General features: G+C 36.5%; 1 protein-coding gene across 1 annotated transcript in view; it reads right to left on the bottom strand.

Moving 5' to 3' along the window:
* Nucleotides 1-3137: 3137 nt before the first annotated feature.
* The window catches only part of PLBD1 (phospholipase B domain containing 1), a 78681-nt gene continuing 59559 nt past the window's right edge, over nt 3138-22259 (bottom strand). Inside the window, exons 7-11 of the mRNA XM_074269107.1 lie at nt 13466-13666; nt 13192-13332; nt 11219-11404; nt 9583-9689; nt 3138-3444 (exon numbers count right to left, since the gene is read on the bottom strand). Coding sequence (XP_074125208.1) covers nt 3205-3444; nt 9583-9689; nt 11219-11404; nt 13192-13332; nt 13466-13666 — 875 coding nt within the window. The 3' untranslated portion in view covers nt 3138-3204. The remainder of the gene's footprint in view (nt 3445-9582; nt 9690-11218; nt 11405-13191; nt 13333-13465; nt 13667-22259) is intronic.

The following is a 22259-nucleotide window of genomic DNA, read 5'->3' as shown; positions in this document are numbered from 1 at the left end:
AATAGTGTTACTGTCTATTTTCTTCTGGAACACATTTAACTTTTTCTTTAAGAATCTGGCTGCTATGCCATTTGGTGTATATGTTTAGTACTGATTTTATTTTGTCATCAATGATATCTTTTAACAAGTTGTAATCTTCCTGCTATCCCTTTTAATTAGGTCTAATTTTATTTAGACTTTTGCTTTCTCTGAGATTATGATTACTAACCCTGCTTTTTTTTTTTTTTTTTTTTTTTACATAAAAGCTTCTGCTCCAGTCCTTTATTTTAAATGTGTCTCTCTCTCTGTTTTAGATGCATTTCTTGTAAACAACATTTATTACATTCTGGTTTCTAATCCATTCTGCTATCCACTTTGTTTTATGTTTTAGTTCATCTCCTTTACATTCACAGTTATGATTACTAACTACACATTTCCCTCTAATTTATTTTCTTTATTCTTCTTTCATGTTTCTACTAAAAAGTCTATTATTTTGGGGCAGCTAGATGGCGCAGTGGATAGAGCACCAGCCTTGAATTCAGGAGGACCCCAGTTCAAATCTGGTCTCAGACACTTAACACTTCCTAGCTGTGTGACCCTGGGCAAGTCACTTAACCCCAGCCTCAAAAAAAAAAAAAAAAAAGTCTATTTTTGCTCCTGTCCTCTCTTTTATCCTTCCTTCCCCCTTTCTCTTATTTATTTTTCCTTCTACTGCCTTGTAAGGTGAGATAGCTCTCAATTTCCAATTGAATGTGCCTGTGTATTCTTCCTTATTTGATCCACTTTTAATGAGAATAAGGTTTAAACATTGCTTACCATTCCACCCCACTTCCATTTTCCCCTCCACTATGAAAGCTTTTATTTGTGCTTCTCTTTCATGGAAGAAAATTTCCCTGTTATTTTTCCTCTTCCCCTTTTCCCTAGTGCATCCCTTTCTAGCAACTTTTTTTTTTTTTTTTTTTTTTTGGTAGATTATCCCAGCATAATCAACTCACTCCTGTGCAATCTATATAGAGGTCTTTTAATTGCCTGAATAAAAATAAAATTCTTTGGAGTTACATGATAACTTACCATATAGGAATGTATACAGCTTAACCTTATTGATTCCCTTATGATTTCTCTTTTATGTTTACCTTAAAGGGATAGGGTAGGGGAGCACTATTCCAAGCTTCATTTATTTTTCATTTATTTATTTATTTTTATTTATTTATTTTTTTAAGTACTGCTGTTTTTAGAATTAGTTCTAAGGGTTTGGAAATCTGGAATGCTTCTTTGGTGGTGTGATCTGATTTAAAGAGTGGTGACTGCTTTTTTGGTCTATCCTTTTGTCCTTACCCAGGAAGTCCCCAGAGTCTCACCTCCACTGAGAATGAAAGCCCTTCTTTCTGTGCTATAACTACAGCCCAGTCCTAGGTATGGGCAATGTAGTTGCCCAACAGTGATTGGTCATATGCCCAGTGGTAGCACCAGGGACCCCTGTAGTTTCTTTCTGACCAGTTGTCCAATCCCCCTATTTTCTTCGGACTGAAAACTCCTGTGGCTGCCACCCATAGTTGATATTGCTATACTGTGTACTCTGGGCTGCCCTTTCTTTACCCATTGTCACAGATCTCTCCTACTGATCCCCCAAATTGTCTTGGGCTGGAAAAATGTCTCATCCTCACTTTTTGAGGATTCTGCTGCTCTAGAATTTGATAGAGATAGACTTTTAAAGTTGTTTCAAGAGAAATGCTGGGAGAGTTTGGCTTTAGAGTTTTCTCTACTATCATGACTCCAACACACAATACAGTTAAAAACAACCTTTCCTCCACCACTTTGGACGGTAACTCTGAAGTAATTCCAGTCCCTGAAGGTCTGGTTTTTCCCTCTACCTCTATGAATGTTTCTTAGCATTCTCACTGCAAACATCCTAATCTGGAGGATCAGTACTTCTACCCTAGATTGTTAAAGAGGTCTGTCAATTCATTGGTGGTCTTCATTCTAATCTCTCTCTTCTTCAATGCATCCTTCTTGTTCCTATCAATTATCTTCTAAGGTACAATTCAGATCATACCATTCCTCTTCTTAAAAACCCTCAATGACCCTTCATTGCTTGTCCTGTCATTTAAGGACACTCTGTGTGCTACTTTTCTAGCCTATCTCAATTACTTACTTTCACATATCCTGTTACAGTCAAATGCTTACTCACAAATTTACCATTTAGGGAGAAAACAAGGCTAGACTTAGAGCAGCTGGGTGGTACAGTGGAGAGAGTGCTGGGTAAGAATCAGGAAGACCTGCATTCAGATCTCTCAGAGAATTACTAGCTGTGTGATTTTGGGCAAATCACTTACCTGTTTGCCTCCAACTTTCCATAGCTCAATTTGTTATGAAGTTTTTATTTACAGTGAGCTAAATTTACCCCTCTTCCACCTGTTGGTCCAGTTATGCCCTCTAAGCCAAAAAACAAAAACAAAAAACAAATTCAATCCCCTTTTACATGACAGTTCTTTGAATATTCAAAAACTACTTACCTTCACCTCACCTTAGATCTCATATCTATTCTTGTCTCCATACCTTTATTTTAGGTTATTATTACTTATTACTTTATTACTATTATTACTCTAGACAACTTATGATTTATTAATGGAACATTACAAGATTTCCCAATTGGTCCCTTCACCGTTTCTTCCTGCTTCCGTTCATCCTCTTTCCCATTGCCAAAAAAACCTTTCTAAAACTGCCATCACACTAACTTAATTCATGACTGGGCTGGATCAAGAACTCTTCAGGAGAGCTGCTTCTTTACTGTCCTTGGCTAGTGTTGTTATTGGCTCTGATTGATGCTCAGATGATTTTGGAAGTTTTCTCTCATTTTCTGAAACTCACAAGATCATAGCTGCATTCAACTTATCTCTGATATTCTGATTGACATTAGGAAAAAATGAAATGCAAGAAAAACAAAAGAAATAGTGGCAACATCCATTCCTAGGCAGGAAGGTCCAATTATTATTATCTACTATCTTGTATTATTGATGATCTTTTTATTTATGTGTCTTATCTTCCCATTTGGATTTTAAATCCCTGAAAGGATTAAAATTCTAGTCTTTTCATCTCTAGCACTTAAGAGACTCCCAATTCATATAGCTGTTGTTGCTAATTATGAAAACAAAGAGCAATAAAAGTGAAAACAAACTTGTTTATTTGTGAGACTATGAAAAAATATAGATATATTTAAAAAACCCATTAGTTCCTTCTCTTCCTCCCTCTGACCTGCTTTCCCCGCCTTTTCTTTTTTTCTTTGTAAAATTCACACGATTTAAGAACAGGTTTCATGGTGACAAAATCAAAGTTGTAAGCTTCTGGCAGGCCTTGGTGGACAGTACGGTTGAATAGTTTCCATTGGAAGACAGGAAGTCCATCATCCACTGTGGGACCATTGATGGCATATGCAGTGAACTGGGATGCTAAAAACACATCTGCCACCTACAAGGAACAAAACAGGAATATTTCTGAAATCATCTGGAAAAATGCTGAACAACCTATATACCAGTCTTCTTTTTAAACTGAAAATTTAATTAAAATGTCAATTTAAACTGAAAACTAAAAAAGGAAAGGGAGGGAGAAGGAAACTGCCAACATATATCCACCAATCTAGGCAAAATGCTTTGTAGATACAATATAAGAAGGACAATAGAAATAAAGATGACCAAAAATTCACAGGAGACCTAGTCTAAGAAAGTAGACAGCAATACAACCCATGACTCAGATATTTATATAGACAGTATAAAATACACATGAAATATAGATAACAAGGACAACTAGAAATTTTAATGATGAGGAAATCTGACTACGAATGCATACATACATACATATATGTGTACATGTATATCTATGTATATTGTGTGTGAACATATAGATAACAGATTTCCTGGGACAGGACTCATGATTGCACTGTAACTCTGGAAAGAACAAGATGAAGAAACAGTACAAGACAGATATAAGATAGGCTCCTGCAAATAAATTAAGGAATAAGGGCTGATGGTGAAAAGCATTTTAATGAAATAATAGCATCAACAACTGGCATTAAAATGGATGTGGTTTTTGGGAAATAGATCACAAGCTGGGCAAAGAGACACAATAATGATGGTTGGGGGCCTCAATCATCTAGCTCTCTGCTGGAGTTCTTTTTTTTTTTTTTTTTTGCTTAAAACAAATCAGCTAACAATTTCTTGCCTTAAAGTCTCTAAATAAAGGCTTATTTCCCTCCTTCCCTTCCTCTCTACAGTATAATGTTAAATCTATGCCAATATGAGTTATTTCTATAATGTTACCTCATCTACCCAGTCTGGGAATAAGTAAATTTTCGTTATACTGGACTATTTGCAATCCTATTAGGAAAATAATTAGATGTGTTCTGAAAGCACATAAGTTGGCCCATTGTCCTGGCAAGAGAGGCACATTCTTCACTCCTCTCTTTAACATTGAAAAGTAGACCAACTGATTTTTCTTGTACAACATGACAAATATGGAAATATTTTTTAAAAGATTTTAAAAGGTTTAATAATTAACCTCTATTAGACTGCTTGCTGTTTTGGGGATAAGGGAGGAAAGGGAGGGAGGGAGAAAAAATTTAGAACACAAAGTCTCATAAAAATGAATGTTGGAAACTATCTTTACATGTATTTGGAAAAATAAAGTACTATTTTTTTTAAAAAGAAGAAAAGCAGAACAAGCCTGAGATCACTGGCATCAGTTAATGAGCAGAAGCTTAACTGTTCTCAACTCCTCTGCAAGTTCCATGAACCTTGAGACTCACTCACCTAACAAATGGCAGGTTTGATGTTCTTCTCATTCTAGTTATCATTGGCTTATCTAGTAGTAGACTTGTTTTGTGTTGAGGTATAACATGGAATGATCATGAGAGTGAGAGTAAGATAGTTTAGAAAAAGAGTAGCCTGAGATTTTGAAAAATTCAGGAAAATAATAATTAGTCCTTCCGGTATCCTGTCATTCAGACCAGCCAAACATTGATGTCTAGAACCAAGTTCCTTTGGTCATTTTTTTTCTCTTAAAATAAGTTATGAATTTAATAAAATATATATCATGTCAACATTTGGTGATTCAGATCATGGATTAAATTTACTCCTTTCCCCATACAATCTAGAGTTTCTTTTGCACATGAATTTCTGTATGACAAAATATAATAGATTACATTGGCCTGTGAGTAAAGAGACTTAGGTCTTTTGATTCTAAGAAATTCAATGTTTTTTACATTTTTTCATTACAAATTTACTTTTAGAAGTGTCCTCCCACTTTGAGGGACATTGAGATTGAAAGCCAGATTCACTCGATGAGTGAAGATTGAAACAAGCTCCTGTAGATCAGCAGGCTTTGAGGACATTCACCACTACTTAGGGTAGGTTTTGATGGAGCATCCAAGAGAGAAGGAACAGGACAGTCGTTAGAGCAGAACACAGTGTATAACAATACTTTTACTTCCAAAAGAATAGTATTGCATACATATCTTATGCATGGAAGACTACTGTGGTATCTTTGCCAAGAAAACTGCAAATGGGATCAAGAGTTGGGGAACAACTGAAAACAATTGAATGATACTTTTTCACACATGAGTGTGTTTATGCTTCTGACTACTCAATTTGGTTTATGGAATCTGACAATTTAGGAGAAAGGTTTATTCTTTTAGACAAGTATTTATGCATATTTCTATTTAAGTTCATATCTGTAGCTGCTGTTTGTGGAGCAGCTGGTGGTGTACTGGATAACATACTGGACTTCATACATACACATATTTATGCATACATACATATAAATAGACCTAGGATAAGTAATAGATTTGGGATTGTTTGAGTTAGTAGTTGCCAGCAACAAAAGTATTTTTGTACTATGTATGTATGTCTATCTATCTTTTTCAATAAAAAAAAAAAAAAACCAGGAATCAGCCCCAACAGAAATGAAAGACAATTTTTTAAGGATTTTCTCCTCTCCCTCTTCTGCCTCCCACTTTGTGATGACAAAAATAGGCAAGAGAAAAAAAAAAAACTTAGTGAAGTTTTGCATCTTTTTGTTTGGCCTTAATACCTCCCTGATGCATTGTTGCTGGAGTTGTGAAATGAACCAGAGCAATTTGGAATTATGCCCAAAGGGCTATCAAAGTGTGCTATCCTTTGATCCAGCAATGATTCTACTGTATCCCAAACAAATCCCCAAAGAGGGAAAAAGACCCATATGTGCAAGAATGTTTGTGGCAGCCCTTTTTGTAGTGGCAAAGAACTGGAAACTCAGTGGATGCCCATCAGTTGGAGAAAGACTGAATAAGTTATGGTATATGAATGTTATGGAATATTATTGTTCTGTAAGAAATGACCAACAGGATGATTTCAGAAAGACCTGGAGAGACTTACATGAACTGATGATAAGTGAACAGAACCAAGAGAACATAATCTACGATAACAAGATTATGTGATGATCAACTGAGGGATGTGGATCTTTTCAACCATGAAATGATTCAGGCCCATTCCAATAGATTTGTGATGGAGGGAGCCATCTGCATCCAGAGAAAAGACTATGGGGACTGAATGTAGATCACAACCTACTATTTTTCATCTTTCTTTTTTTGTTGCAATTTTTGTTTATTTACAATTTTTTGTTGTGTTTTTTTCCCTTTTCACCTGATTTTTCTTGTGCAGCACGATGAATATGGAAATATGTTTATTACAACTGCTGCATATGTTTAATCTATATTGGATTATTTGCTATCTAGGGGAGGGACAAAAACTTGGTACACAAGGTTTTGCAAAGGTGAATTGTGCTGAACTGTCCAAGCACACTTCTCCCTAAATGAAGCGGCCCACCAGAGCCATACTTACCAGTCTTTGGAGCCCACCTGGATAAACACAGAGACGAGCCAATTGGGAGGTTAAACAGTGTATCTTTATTTAGACACCATCTCAGCAGGGGTAGCAGGAAGCAAGAGAGTTGACTTCTGTTCAGATATGTCTATTTATGCTTCCTCTCTTCTGAAATTACCTGTGCCCAGCCCCTCAGCACTGCCATAGGTAGGGAGGCATGTGGAGTGATGTTGTATTCAAGGGAGGAGATCTAGCAAGAGGGCATGCCCCTCGCCACCTCATGGAACCTATAAAGTTCCTATAACTCCTTCAAAGTACAACCTCCCACCTCGGGGGCCATGCCCCTTTTTACCTCCTGGGACTCTATGCCTTCACAATGAATGTTAAAAACTATCTTTGCATGTATTTGGAAAAATAAAATACTATTTAAAAAAAGAATCCCTCCCTAAAAATACTGTTCTTTTCACTTTTTCTTTTTCTCTTCAACTTGGAGAAAGAAGCTTAACACTTAGAGCTTTTTGGAAAAGGAAGTTGTTGAGTAATGTCAGACTCCCCAAGACCCCATTTAAAATTTTCTTGGCAAAGATATTGAAATGGTTTATCATTTCCTTCTTCAGTTCATTTCACAGATGAAAAAATTGAGGCAAAGTAAAAAGTCTTAGTCAGGGTCATACAGCTAGTAAATGATTGAGGTTGGATATGAATTCAGGTTCTCTTTGACTTCAGGGTCAGTGCTTTAGCCCCGTCCCACCTAGTTGCTCCAGGGGGAAAAGGTACCTCAAGGCTAAAATAAGTGCAATTCTGTTGAGAAAAATGTATTGTTTCACTTTTTTTTTTTTTTTTTGGCAGGAAGAGCTTGACTTGCCTAGCCAGCATGCTAATCTGAATGATCTGGCAGAATTAAATTGCTTAGTGAATTATAAACAAATTCACCTAAAAGGCATTAGAAAGAAGCAACAGATTAGGTCAGGCCAGGCATCTGCTAGTTAGTTCTTAAGTAATAAACCAATTTACAAATATGTGGTTTCTGAGGCAAACAGAGAAGCTGTGCTTGCAAACTTGAAAGTTTTACTTCTAATCATGCAGTAGTAAAGATTCTGGAATTAATTATTTGAGAAATTTAGCGAAAAAATCTAAGCCATGTGAAACTGAAAAGAAAGTAATTTAACTAAAATGTACCAGAGAGAAAATGAAAATTGGAATTTCACACAATATTGTGTGACTCATAGCAGAATTACTCTGAGTTAAAGAAGTCCCTTGGAAAGATAATATTTAAAGAAATTCAGATTACTCATTGGAGGGACAAATACCGAAGCTTAAATACTTTGGCCACATTACGAGAATATGGGACTCACTGTAAAAGACCCTGATGATGGGAAAGACTGTAAGCCAAAGGAGAAGGGGATGGCATAAAATGAGATGGATAGTTAGTGTCATAGAAGCAATAAACAGGAACTTGGACAGGCTTTGGGAGATGGGGAAGATAGAAGAGCCTGGTGTGTTATGGTTCATGGGAACATGAAGAGTCAGACACAATTAAGTAAATGAACACTAAAAAAAAAAAAAAAAATCAGACTCAAAAAAAGGGGTAGAGGGTAGTTAAGTGGCACAATGGATAGAGCACCAGCACTGAAGTCAAGAGGACCTGAGTTCAAATTTGGCATCAGACACTTAACACTTCTTAGTTGTGTGACTGAGCAAGTCACAACTCCAATTGCAGAAGAGGAAGAGGAAGAGGAAGAGGAAGAGGAAGAGGAAGAAGAAGAAGAAGAAGAAGAAGAAGAAGAAGAAGAACAGGAAGAAGAAGAAGAACAGGAAGAAGAAGAAGAAGGAAGAAGAAGAAGAAGAAGAAGAACAGGAAGAAGAAGAAGAAGAAGAAGGAAGAAGAAGAAGAACAAGAGGAAGAGGAGGAAGAGGAAGAAGAAAGGAAGAGGAAGAGGAGGAAGAAGAGGAAGAGGAAGAAGAAGAAGAAAGGAAGAGGAAGAGGAAGAAGAACAGGAAGAGGAAGAAGAAGAAGAAGAGGAAGAAGAAGAAGAAGAAGAACAGGAAGAAGAAGAAGAAGAAGAACAAGAGGAAGAGGAGGAAGAGGAAGAAGAAAGGAAGAGGAAGAGGAAGAAGAACAGGAAGAGGAAGAAGAAGAAGAAGAGGAAGAAGAAGAAGAAGAGGAAGAAGAAGAGGAGGAAGAAGAAGAAGAGGAGGAAGAAGAAGAAGAAGAGGAAGAAGAAGAAAGAGTGGAATCAGAAGAAATTAAATTTGGTTCAAACTGGGGCAATATAATCTAGAAGTTCAATTCTAAAAACATTTTTAATTTTTCAGGGGGTTCAGTGGATGGAACACTGGACCTGGAATCAAGAATACCTCAGTTCAAATATTGTGTTACTCTGGGTCAAAATCCATTACCATCTCCTTATTTTCTCATCTATAAAATGGGGATAGTAATAGCACCTATCTCCCAGGGTGATTGTGAGCATCCAAGAAGTAAAAAGTTTTGTAAATAAAATGCTAGCTACAAAACTAGATAGTTTTTTTTGTTTGTTTGTTTGTTTTGTTTTGTTTTGTTTTTTAGTAGATCTGTTTTCCCAGAGAAATGCCTATTATTTATTTGTTCTTTTTTTTTTTTATTACGGGAGTAATCAGAGTCTTACCACATGAAGGACAAGAAAAGAATGGGAATGAACTTTTATTAAATGTCTAAGTGCTAGGCACTGTGCTAAAGTCTGTGGTATGCCAGAAAAAAAAACAAGAACTTTACCTTTGTGTCATAACATCCGGCTGGTTCAGGTTCTGCAGACCTCAGGTCCCCCCTGCAGCAGATGGTATTACAAGGATCCCCTTTGCTGTAAGGATCCTTCTTATAATCTAAGACAGAAAAAGGGGATTGAGACATCACTTACCATAGTGGGGTGAGAAAAATTAGAAAAGCACCTGAGAAGAACTTATCTTCTCTTGAAATATATTCTTGGTTTGAAAACAAATAATGTTGAGGGGGCAGCTAGGTGGTGCAGTGGTTAGAGCACCAGCCTTGAAGTCAGGAGGACCCGAGTTCAAATGTGGTCTCAGACACTTAACACTTCCTAGCTGTGTGACCTTGGGCAAGTCACTTAACCCCAGCCTCAGGGAAAAAAAAAAAAAAAAAGGAAAGAAAAAAGAAAACAAATAATGTTGTGTGTTAGTCATTTCCTTCCTTCCAAGAAAAAGGGCAATAGCAAGTATCAGATAATATGTTCAACCAAACTCTTAAAATGGTTCCAGAGTTTTGAAATGATTAAAAACTACCATCTTAAATTGTTCCTTGAGAAAAAGAAAGACAATTGTGACATCCATATGGACATTTATCATTTTAGGGCATAATTTTTCTTTTTAATTATGGAGGTTGGGAGAGAATTTGTGGTCATGGAATGGATTACACAGCAAATTAAAATTCATGAACAATCAGAGAAAGTTGGATGTCATTGCTAATTATATATCTCATTTGCTTCATTGAACAGTGGCTGGGTTGAGAAACGCCTTTGCTTAATGATTAGTGATTAAGTAGAAAGAAAGGGCTATGTTGTCTAACTGACCAGTTCAGTTGGGTCCCCAGTAGGGCAAGTCACAGATATTGCTGTTTGTCCTTTGGCCAGAAATCTCGAGAATCTCCTCCCAGACTGGATTTTTTTTTTTTTTTTGGGGGGGGGCTTGTTAAAAGAGATACTTCTTTGACCTGTATTCAAATCTTACCTTAGATACTAATTATGAAAGCAATCCTGGGCAACTACAGTTGTCTGTTTCTTCGTTTTGGGGGGATTTGATGACTTCTAACATCCTTTCTAAGTCTAAATTTTTCATTTTATGATCCTATAAGTTAGAGAAGAAGGGTCCAGGACAGATTCTTAGGTGACCCACAGTTAGAAGACATGTTGTGAATGAAGATAGACCAAAGAAGACTGACCTCATATACTAAGAATAAAACCAAGAGTACCTGGAAAAATGAGAGAAGAGAAAGTATCTAGGAGTAGAGGGTGGTCCATAAGATCAAATGCTGCAGAGAGATGAAGAATAACAAAAACTGGAAAAAAAATTCTGATTTTTATAAATTCATTTTGTGTTTTTTGGGGAAAGTGAACATGTTAGTAAAAAGGAGACTAAGGTGTATTTCAGGTTTTTTTTTCCCCCCTACTTTTTTTAGCTTTAAATACCTTAAAAAATTTTTTTTTAATCTCACAACTTCCAAAACTTTTGTCTCATTTTTTAAAAGTGAAATTTCACTTGTCTTAGATGAATCACATACCTACCTGTACCTTGGATAAAGTACTGTTTCACATAATTTAAGTATAATTCTCACAACTCACAGGCAGGAAAATGAAAGCATTTTAAAATAAGGTTCTTAAGAGAAGGGCATTACATACTGTTATATCGCATGATCTTCTTCATGGATTCTATGTCGGTCACTTTTCCCTGGTCCCGGCGGAAGATTTTGGCTCTTGGAGCTAGGTCGTAAGAGTAATCCAACCCGAATTTCTTAACCAATGTCGGGTAGCCACTCAAATTGTAAGTCCTTTTATGGAAAGGGATGTTATAGGATGACCAATATCCTGAGTAGAAATGGAATTGAGATTGAAGATGGGAAGAAGAATTGAAGGGAAGAAGAGGAAAGAGAAAAGGTGAATGAAAAAGAAAAGTTATTTGTTATAATTCATTTTAATAATAGGAAAAGTTATAATAAAATTATATTAGGATGCAAACTATATAATCTGGAAAACAGGTCCTTCTTCTCTGAGGAAAGTTCCCAAGTGAATGCATCTTCAGGTCTACTTAAAAATACAGGAATCCATTGGGTATTTTGTTTTGTTTTTACTAGTTTTTAACTAAATTTTAAAAAAGTTTTTAAAAATGTTTTTCATTTTAAAAATATCACTGTTATTTTTAATAACTATTCTCCCATACAGTTAAAAGAACAAATTTACACATTGACCATGTCTGACAATATAGACATTATTATGCATCCATAGTATGCCATCTTTTTTTCTAGAAAGAATCTATTTATTCTTCAGTCCTTAAGCATTAAGATCATTAAGATAATCTAAATCCTAATGTCTTTTAGTTCAACCAAAGACTTTAAAGAAACTTACAGACTAGGAAATAAATACTCTAGGGCTACACTATAATGTTACAATAATATTCACTATCTGGTGGAATTCCTCACCCCACCAAACAGATGACTTTGAATGTCCCCTTGGGCAACCAGATGCCAATGTGTCAAAAAAAAAAAAAGTTATCCAATAATATGGCCACAAAATTAGCATAACTCTAAGTCCTTAAAATCTTAGTTTTCCAAGGCTCAAGTTCTATCTGTAGTTGGATTCAAACCCAGTTATGTTGCCAAAGTTGATAGAAAAGATAAGAGTCTGGCCCTAACCAAAGTCAAAGTGATGGATGTGTTAAGATGGGAAGTAACACTATAAGCAAACACTTAACTTGTAAAAGGAAAGGAGGCTGGCAAATAGTAACCGTTGAGATCTGAATTAGGTGATAAATTTGTAATTAAAATTAAAGGAGGAAAGGTGATGGCAGGGATGGTAGTAGAGGAAGAGTGTGGAAGTGACAACAGGGAACAAGGAGTATCCCAACTCACCCACCAGGGAAGGAGAAAAGGATATGAAGGGGGGAAAGTACAACCAGAATTAGAAAAGATGGCCAGGGATGCAGTATCTTCCAAGAGGAGTCAGGTTCCAATAAATGCCAAAGATAGAAAGTGCATGAAAGAAAGAGATCTAAAATGGAGAGAAATTTGCTAATTATAGACTAAATATGGGTCCAGAATAAATATAGCCTGCTATGACCTAATTATAGACTAAATATAGATCCAGTCTATATCCAGGTATTTGCTAATTATAGACTAAATATAGATCTAGTGGAAAGGACGGGAAGATATCAAGTGGGGCATTGTAGGAATAGGGTTGGCGTGACAGGGAGATTCAGAGTAAAAAAAAAGGATGAGAAAAGTATAAACACTGGGAAAATAGGGCTTATGGTAACAGATGACTAAGGAATAATTTTTCAATCCATCTATTCTATAAAACTCTCACTCTTCAAATTTAGATACTCATTTCCATAATTCCCTTAAGCATTATCTGTTCTATTTGGCAGAGGGAGAAACTAAAAACCAGTGAAGTTTTAAGTGATTTATCCAGTTATATCAGAAGACAGGTTAATCTTAAAAAAAAGAAATTATAAATGACTAATTTTAAGATCACGATCTCAAACTGTAGGAATGCAGTGCAGATCTCAGCACTGAACACATTCAGTTTATGGTAACAGTCTAAGTTTTTTTTTTTTTCCTGTTTTGACTAATAAAAGCACACCTTTCCCAAGTATGTACCTTTCCTGAGAACGTCAGTTTGGTCTGAGAATTCCACGAGTGTGGGGATTTGCTCCACAATGAAGAGTGTCTCATTGGCAAGACTATCATTTAACTTCACTCTTTTCAGATCAAGAATCATGTACTGGTTGTTATAAGTGCCTGAGATGGGGAAGAACATGGAGGAATGATAATGGCTGCCATTATTGGTTATCTTGAACAAAAGATATGCATATATTGTGACATAAAGAAAAATTGTCTTACTTGACTGGAAATCATTTATAAGGTTACTTACCAGAGTTGTATCTTGAAAAGATATTTGCCCACCTCTTTCCACCATCTGCCATCATATTAGCAATACGGACCCTTTGCCAGGCCAAAAGAGATTCTGGTACCACCTGTTTTAGCAGGCTATAGTTAAATACGGTATTGGTGGTCTGCAGCATGACCAAACCACTGCTGAGAATATAAAAATCATCCAGGGACTCCAAAAATCCTGCAGAAAAATAAAAGAAAGAATCAATCATCTTTATTTTGCCAGATTATACAGTCACAAAATACTCTATCAAAGTTAAATGCTAATTACTTTTTTTAAATTGAAGTTTTTTATTTTCAAAACATATACAAGAATAGTTTTTCAACATTGACCCTTGAAAAACCTGGTATTCCAATTCCCCCCCTCCTTTTCTCCCATCCCTTCCCCTAGATTAAATGCCAGTTACTTCACATTAACTATATTCAGGGGTATGCTGGAACCAGCTTGAGTAAGATTATTGAATTTTAAACTTGAGCATTTACACTGCAGAAACTGGCAAATGGCACAAATCAGGACTTGATTTATTCTATTGCTGTCCAAACTTGAGAAAATGCCAACAACGCAAATTGAACTTAAAAGGGTATATCATTCATACATCCTCTCCACCTCCTGCCCCAAGCTGGTTGTTAAACATTTGCAAACAGATGAAGGGATCTGTTGAGTATGGAGGCGAATGTATGGCTCTGCCCTTTCTCTTTCACCCTTGACAGACTTCTTGTCATCCATTTGGCACCGAGAACAGAAAGACAGGCCAGTCATCAAGCAGCTGGCAAATGAGCAAGTCATAGGAAGTTGGGGAATCGGGTTTCTTGGGTTTCCAGCAGCCCTGAAGCTCAGAGCCTGAGCCTTTCTGACTGCAATGATGGGGGGTGGTAAGGAGACGAGACAAGAACCAAGAGCTAAGCTGCAAGCTGCCAGCCCGGTCTGCAGGGATCCTCACTGCTGGGAAGCCCTCCAGAATGGCAGGACTCTCCAGGAGTGCAAAGGAAAGGTGAGCAGAAATGGGGAAACAGACCTCTGTTCTCTCATCGACTCTGCTGAAGTCTCTCTAGGATAAGGGTCCAAGATCCGCTTCCTGGGCCTGAGAGTATCAGACAGAATCGGAGGAGCCCAGCAAGCTGGGGCAGTGAAGGTTCTAGACAAGAATGACTGATTTTTAAATTTTTTTTGCCTTTTTCTCTCTATAATAAACTTAATGACCATAAAATACTTTGTCTAATGAATAAGAATGATTATGAATAAGAAAAAGAAGATGCCGGATGTGGAACAAAAAGGTGGCAAGTCACACATCTTTCATATTTTAATAATCTTGAGCAATATTTTATATCAATGTCTGGTTTCTTTGTTATATGAAAACAAAAATATAGGAATGCCCTCTAGTGGCCAGTGTGAATATTATGATTTTTAATTTCATTTTATTACTTATTTGTTTTTATAATAGCTGTTTATTTTTCAAAATACATGCCAAAATAATGTATATTTCCAACATACATCCTTGCAAAACCTTGTGTCGTCTTTTATTTTAACAAGGCTCTTCCTGCAGGTGCTTTGACAATGCTGATGAGCTCACTGGGTTGTGACTGTAGTGTATCACCATCTGGTGGGCAAATTACAGATTACAGTATATTCTTTGTTAAGCAACTAGAATCCTGTTTTATACAGTCCTAACCTCTCGGCTGGCTTCCAAAGTCAGTGCTCTAGAACTGGATATTCTCCACACATCTTCATCTCAGTATATCCAAACAGGAACTCATCAACTTTTACCACAAACCTGTCCCTCTTCCTAAGGACCTTATTATAATGTGGTGGGTTTTTGTTTTTTTTTGTCCCTACCCCATCTGTTGCCAAGTCCTGTTAATTCTACCTTTTTACTATCTCTGATTTGTGTATATAAATAACCCTTTCTCTCCTCCAACACCACAACTCTCTGGTTCAGACCCTCTTTCTTCACCTCATGTCTAGATTTTTACAATTGCCTCTTGGTTAATCTCCCTACCTTAAGTCTCTCCCTATTACAACCTGTCCTCCATTCAGCTGAAAAAGGGGCTTCCATTTTGGTCTGACCATATCATCCATCTAGTCAATAAATTATGGTGTCTCCCAATTACTGTTAGGATAAAATATGAACTATAGAATAAGATATAAAAACCTCTATTTAATTCTTCTGGTAAGGCCATAAACTGTTTTATCATTACCAAATACAATTTTTAATTAAGTTTAAAAAGTTACTAAAATGTTCATATTGATAAATCAACAAAGACTTGTTAAGTTAATAAAGGCAAATGTGGTACATTGGAAAGTCTTTGTTGCTTTTTTATTAATCTCTCCTTTGAGTTTCAGAATTTCTAATTTCTATTTATTTGGGGTTTTTTTTTTTTTAAATTTTTCTAGCTGTTTTAGTTGCAAACCTAATTCACTGATCTCCTGTTTCTCTATTTTATTCATGTAGCTATGTAGAGATGTAAAATTTCCCTAAGAAAAGCATTGGCTGAATCCCATAGGTTTTGGAATACTGTCTTATTATTGTCATTTTCTTGAATGAAATTACGGGTTGTTCCCGTGATTTATTGTTTGACCCACTCATTCTTTACAATATATTATAAGTTCCAATTGGTTTTTAGTCTATCTTTCCCTGGTCCTTTATTGAGTATAATTTTTATTGCATTATGGTCTTAAAAGGAAGCATTTACTATTTCTGCCTTTTTGCATTTGATTGTGAGGTTTTTATGTCCTAATATATGGTCAATTTTTGTGTAGGTGCCACATGTTGCCAAGAAAAAAGGTCTATTCCTTTCTGTCTCTATTCAATTTTCTCCTGAGATCTATCATATGTAGGTTTTCTAGGATCCTATTAGCCTTCCTGGCTTCCTTCTTGTTTATTTTGTGGCTAGATTTGTCTGTTCCTGAGAAGAAAAGATTGAGGTCTTCCACTAATATAGTTTTGCTGACTATTTCTTCTTCTTCTTCTTCTTTTTTTTTTTTTTTGCATTGTCATATTAATCATTTTTTATTAATTTTATAATTATAATTATTTTTGACAGTACATATGCATAAGTAATTATATTTTTTACACAACATTATCCCTTGTATTCATTTTTCCAAATTTTCCCCTCCCTCCCTCTACTCCTTCCCCTAGATGACAGGCAATCCCATACATATTAAATGGGTTACAGTTTAACCTAGATACAATATATGTGTGTAAATCCAATTTTCTTGTTGCATGGGAAGAATTGGATTCCGAAGTCCGAAGGTATAAGTAACCTGGGTAGAAAGACAGTAGTGCAAACATGTACATTCAGTTCCCAGTGTTCCTTCTCTGGGTGTAGCTGTTTCTGTCCATCATTGATCAACTGCAAGTGAATTGGATCTTCTTTATGTTGAAGATATCTACTTCAATCAGTATTTCTTCTTAAAACTGGCTTAAAATCTTCTCTGGGAATTTGCCTGCTCTTCTACTTGGTGCATGCATATTTAGTATTGTTACTTCTTTGTTATTTATGGTGCCCTTTATCAAGATGTACTTTCCTTCCTTATTTCTTTTAATAAGATCTATTTTTACTTGTGCTTTATCTGAGATCAGAATTGTTACCCTTGCTTTTTTTTTTTTAACATTAACTGAAGTGCAATAAATTCTGTTCTAGCTTTTTACCTTTATTCTGTATGTGTGTCTCCGTGTCAAATGTTTCTTGTAAACAACATATTGTAGGATTCTGTTTTTTAATCCACTCTATTATTTGCTTTCATTTTATGGGAGAGTTAATTCCATTCACATTCACAGTTATGATTACCAGCTCTGTATTTCCCTTCATCCTATCTTCTCTCCTGTATAAACTTTTGTTCCCTCTTTCCACCCTCTCCTCAGTTGTGTGTGTTTTTTTTAACATGCCCCACTACCCCACTTTATTACCTCTTATCACCCTTCCCCCTTCTCTTAGTAATGTTTTTTTTTTTTTTTTAACCCATTCCACCCACCTTCCAATTCTAAATTTATGTTCCTATGTGCCAAGTATTATGTTGGGTGCTGGAGATATAAAGAAAAAGCAACATAATCCCTGCCTTCAAGGACTTTATACTCTATTGGGTGAGAGCAGAAGGTGATACTTGACCTGAGTTTTGATAGAAACCAGGGATTCTAAGACATAGAGAGTGAAAAGGAAGTGCATCCCTGGCAATGGGAGTATAAAGTCAGGGAGACAAGAAATCATGTTGTTTATGAGGAATAGTAAGAAGATCTGGTCGAGTGGACTATAGCCCAGCTTCTTAAGCTGTGGTTTGTGACCCTATTTGAGGTCATATAACTGAATGTGGGGTTGTGAAATTATGAATTTTTTTTTTTATCAGCAAATGTTTGATTTGTATAGCTATTCTATATATTTATATATCTGGAGTCACATAAAATTTTCTTAGGTGAAAAGGAATCATGAGGGAAAAAAGTTTTTCAAGAAGTTCTGGGGCATCTAGGTAGTGCAGTGGGTAGAGCACCAGCCCTGAAGTCAGGACGACCTGAGTTCAAATCCGGCCTCAGACACTTAAACACTTACTAGCTGTGTGACTCTGGGCAAGTCACTTAATCTCAGCTGTCTCAGAAAAAAAACCCCAAAAAACCTAATAGGCAGACATGAGACTAGAGCTCAGGAGAAAATCATCTTTAATGAGATGATAATTACCCCTATGGAAAATAATGAACTCAACAAATGAGAATGTATGGATAAGAGAACTCTACATATAGAGGATAGAGAGCCATGAAGTACTTCTTCTAGTTAAGGGTGGGATATGGGCATCTGTTGAATCAGGAATTCAGAGATAGATAAAGGTCCCATATATACTAAAATATTCATTTACATTTTGTGTATGTGTGGAAAAAAATGCAAATTAAATAGGCATCTATCAGTTGGGAAAGATATAGCATATGATTGTTATGGAATATTATTGAGAAACTGATTAAGTAAGCAGAACCAGGAAAATGATAGACACAATTAATGGGAAAAACAACAATAAAATAAAACTGAACAATGTATAATTATAATGATGAGGTTGACTCCTCCCTGGAAAAGAGTCTAGAATGTATTTAACACTGTAATTGTTGTACTGAGAAATGCAGACAAAGTATTTCAACATGGTCCCTAGCCTTAAGGAATTGGCAAGTTAACTGGAAGGCCAAAATGAAAAGACACAAATCAATTAGAAGCAGCATGAAGGAATGAATGGGTCCGGGGTCATGAAGATTTAGCTTTCGGTCCTATCTATGACACAACCAACTGCATGATCCTGAATAAGGAACGTATCTTCTCAGTGCCTCTCTTAAGACTGGAAACCACAGGAGTTACTAATTTGTATTGGTTAAGGGAATTTTCCACATAGGGAGTTGCCCACATTGATAAAACCCCAGGTCTATTACACTCTCCCCTCTCACTCCCAGAAGTATGAAAGGCACTATGCTGAAGGTCAAATGGCATTGAATATTATAAGGCTTTCGGTCTGAGACACTGGGCTGCCAGAGGGGGGACTGGACCAGGGAAGATTCATTTGAGGTTAAGAAGTAGGCCATTTGGTCACTTCTTTTAACTCCTTGCTCACAAGGCGCTAATCTCAGTTCTTTCTTCTGTGGTAGGGGTACTGATGTTTTCAGTGCTCTGGGGCACTGACAGCCCTGTCCTAGTTATGAGCTTTGGTCCTAAGCACTGGTGGGTGATTCAAAGACAAAGACAAAGCATCTCTTTATCTATTAAGGAAATACAATGTTATACAGATAAGTAAAATACAAGGGAAGGACTGGAGGAAATTAGGAAGAGATCAGGGGGCTACAAGAAAATTTGAGGAAGACTTGGGAAAAATGAGGAGGGGGGTACCTAGTCTGAGCCTTGAAGGTTCTCGAAGGTTCTTTGAAGGCAGGGACTAAGTCTTGTTTTTCTTCTTCTGCAATATGGATGAATGATAAATTTTCAAAAAATATATTAAGCTGGAGTCAGAATACCCTGAATTAAAAATCCCGCCTCAGATATTTACTAGTAATGTGATCCTGAGTGAGTCACTTAAGCTCTGCCTCAGTTTCCTTATCTGTAAAATGGGGGTAATGATAGTACCTACCTTGCAGAGTTGTAAGGCTCACATGGAATATTTATAAAGCACTTAGCACATACCTGGCACATAGTAAACATTATATATATCATTATGCCAAGCATGGAAATTGCAAATACAAAGGCAAAACAGTCCCTACCCTCAAGGAACTTATAGTCTAATGGGTGACACCTACTGAGGAGTAGTGGCCAAGGTTTTAGCTTGAGAAGTCACAGAGACGTCATAGGGCATCCATGGGAGAGCTGATTGACACATCCCTTCTAAGAACCATGGCAACATAAACTACTACAGTTACATTGTGCATTGTTGAAAAGATGGAATTATGGGAAGTGTCTCTTTAGAAAAGAGATTTCTTTTTGAGTGGATCTGTGATTTCATTAGCCCAAGTATCTACTGAGAAAGAAAATCTTTATTAATGAAGATTTTTATTCATTCTACAACTGAACAGAGAAGAAAGATGGGAAATGAGAGGATGTTCCTTCCTGGAGATGAGAATATGTAATTGAGGGAAACTAAGTCAATTAAGCAAATGTGATCTCTGCATAGGAAGAGATAGGAGTTTATACTGATAGAAGTAGATAAGTTAATAATAATAGCACACATATGGTGTACGGATTACCTGTTTTATCCTTTATAGATGAGAATGCTAAGAATCAGGGAGATTAAATAGGACATATAGGGCTAGTACCAAAACGAGGATTTGAACTCAGGTCATTACACTTTCTACCATGCTGTACATGATACCTACCCCCTCTTTTGTCTTCTTTTCATTCCTCCTAAATTCATGTCTACATAACTGAATTGCCCTATGAGGGCCATCCCAAAGAAGCTTGTACCTAGAACTCTCAAGAAAATTTCTGGGGAGCGCAAGGACCCAGTAACTCAGCATTTGGACACACTGGAGATGACAAATTTCCCAACTGCTTCTGGCTCAGAGCTAAAAAATGTGGGTCAGATTTAAAGTAGCATATTGTACTTAAGAGCTGGGCTGGAAGTCAAGATAATCTGAACTTAAATTCAGACCTTGGGAAAGTCATTTTTAAAAACCTCAAGCTATTTGCCTCAGTTTCCCCATCTGAAATTTCCCCATCGGAAAATGGAGATAATAATAATAATAGCTACCTCTCAGGTAGGTTTTGAGAAACAAATGATATAATATTTGTTAAACACTTAGCACAGTGCCTAGCACATGGTGGGCACAATAATAATAAACGCTTCCTTGCTTTGAAATGACAGTGATTCCCTCATTGGTTGTGAATCAGAGAAAATAATGAAGCCGTACACCTTTTTAAAGAAGAAAAAACTTTCGGTTTGATCTCTGCTTAAACTTCCTAGTGGTGAGAACATTCAGTTCTGCTATAATGTTACATATATCACTTAAAAACTACCATATGATACAAAATTAGGCAATAAAAGCCCTGGGGATTATGGGGGGAAGGGATTGGGGCACATCATTCAAAATCTTTGTCAGGGACAAACACCCACAAAAACATGAACTTCATATAACATTAGCAGTTTTATGCATGTTCAGGGAATACAAATACATAAATACTATAATAAATGATGGTGACATCCATTGTGGTCACGGCAGAAGGTTGGGGAGGGGAGTGTACTGGTCCACCTCTGCCCTCAATGCCTACTGTCCAGAAGATATATAATGAATATGGCACTTTACTTGAAAAAAGGCCTGAAATTTGTGGAAATAAGCAATGCAGTTTATATGCATTGTGAGTTACTATGAAGTGCTTTAATTTTCTGAATTCTTGCAATTTCTCACAAACAAAATTGCACATAAACAAACTCAAAATTTGTGTTATGCTCAAATTGTTCCCTAAGATATCAAATTGCACTGTATTAATTACACATTTTCAAAACAAGTTATAGCAGAACTAATAATATTGTACTCTATCTCTGGATCTCTGTGAGGGAGTTGGTGGATAGGCCGTTTTCTCCCCCAGTTGCCATTCCCATATGGACCACAGACTCAATTAGGCAACCTTAAATTTGGACCTCTGGCAGCACTTTCTGCTTTGTGTTTCCTTTCTTTAGTAGATGATCAAATGTTAGCTTTGAGGCAGACATGACTAGACTTACTTGTGACCTTGTGATCTGAACATACATGGAGCTTGCTGTCAGGAAGGGAAATTTTAGGATCGACAGAAAAGGATGAACCTAGTTTGGATCTGATGTCTGGGTCTAGAAAAGATGGAGCCCTTAAAGAGAAGGAGTAGATATACTGAGGGAGGTAGAGGTTAAAACCAGCAGCATTTCTTTAATATTATACTATAAAAAGCAATACAGTCTCACCAAAATACAAAAACACTCAGCACATACCATATATGAACTACATACAAATAATGGGGCAAGCGAATTGGATGTCATTGGACAAAGTGAGTCATCAGAAGGTACATATTCTGACAGGGTGGAGCTCAGGAAATCATCTTACACCCAGTTAGTCAGCAACAGTGTAGAAAATGGGATTTTTGGAGCTATATGAAAGAAAGGAGAGATCATTATAAAATGAGAGGGTCATTTATTCTAAATAGGGTGTGGGTTTGAGAGAAGGAAGGCTGCAAAACGGTGGTGGACTTTTCTAGCAAGTGAATGGTGATTAAATTTGCCAGCAAAAAATGGATTGGGTAGGCTAGTAAATGTGGTTTGATATGGGACTGTTCCCTTGTGAAATGTAAATATG

This window comes from Sminthopsis crassicaudata, chromosome 5 (assembly GCF_048593235.1).
Source record: "Sminthopsis crassicaudata isolate SCR6 chromosome 5, ASM4859323v1, whole genome shotgun sequence".
Lineage (NCBI taxonomy): Eukaryota > Metazoa > Chordata > Mammalia > Dasyuromorphia > Dasyuridae > Sminthopsis > Sminthopsis crassicaudata.
The sequence above is the reverse complement of the archived record's forward strand: the minus strand, read 5'-3'. Positions and strand labels throughout refer to the sequence as shown.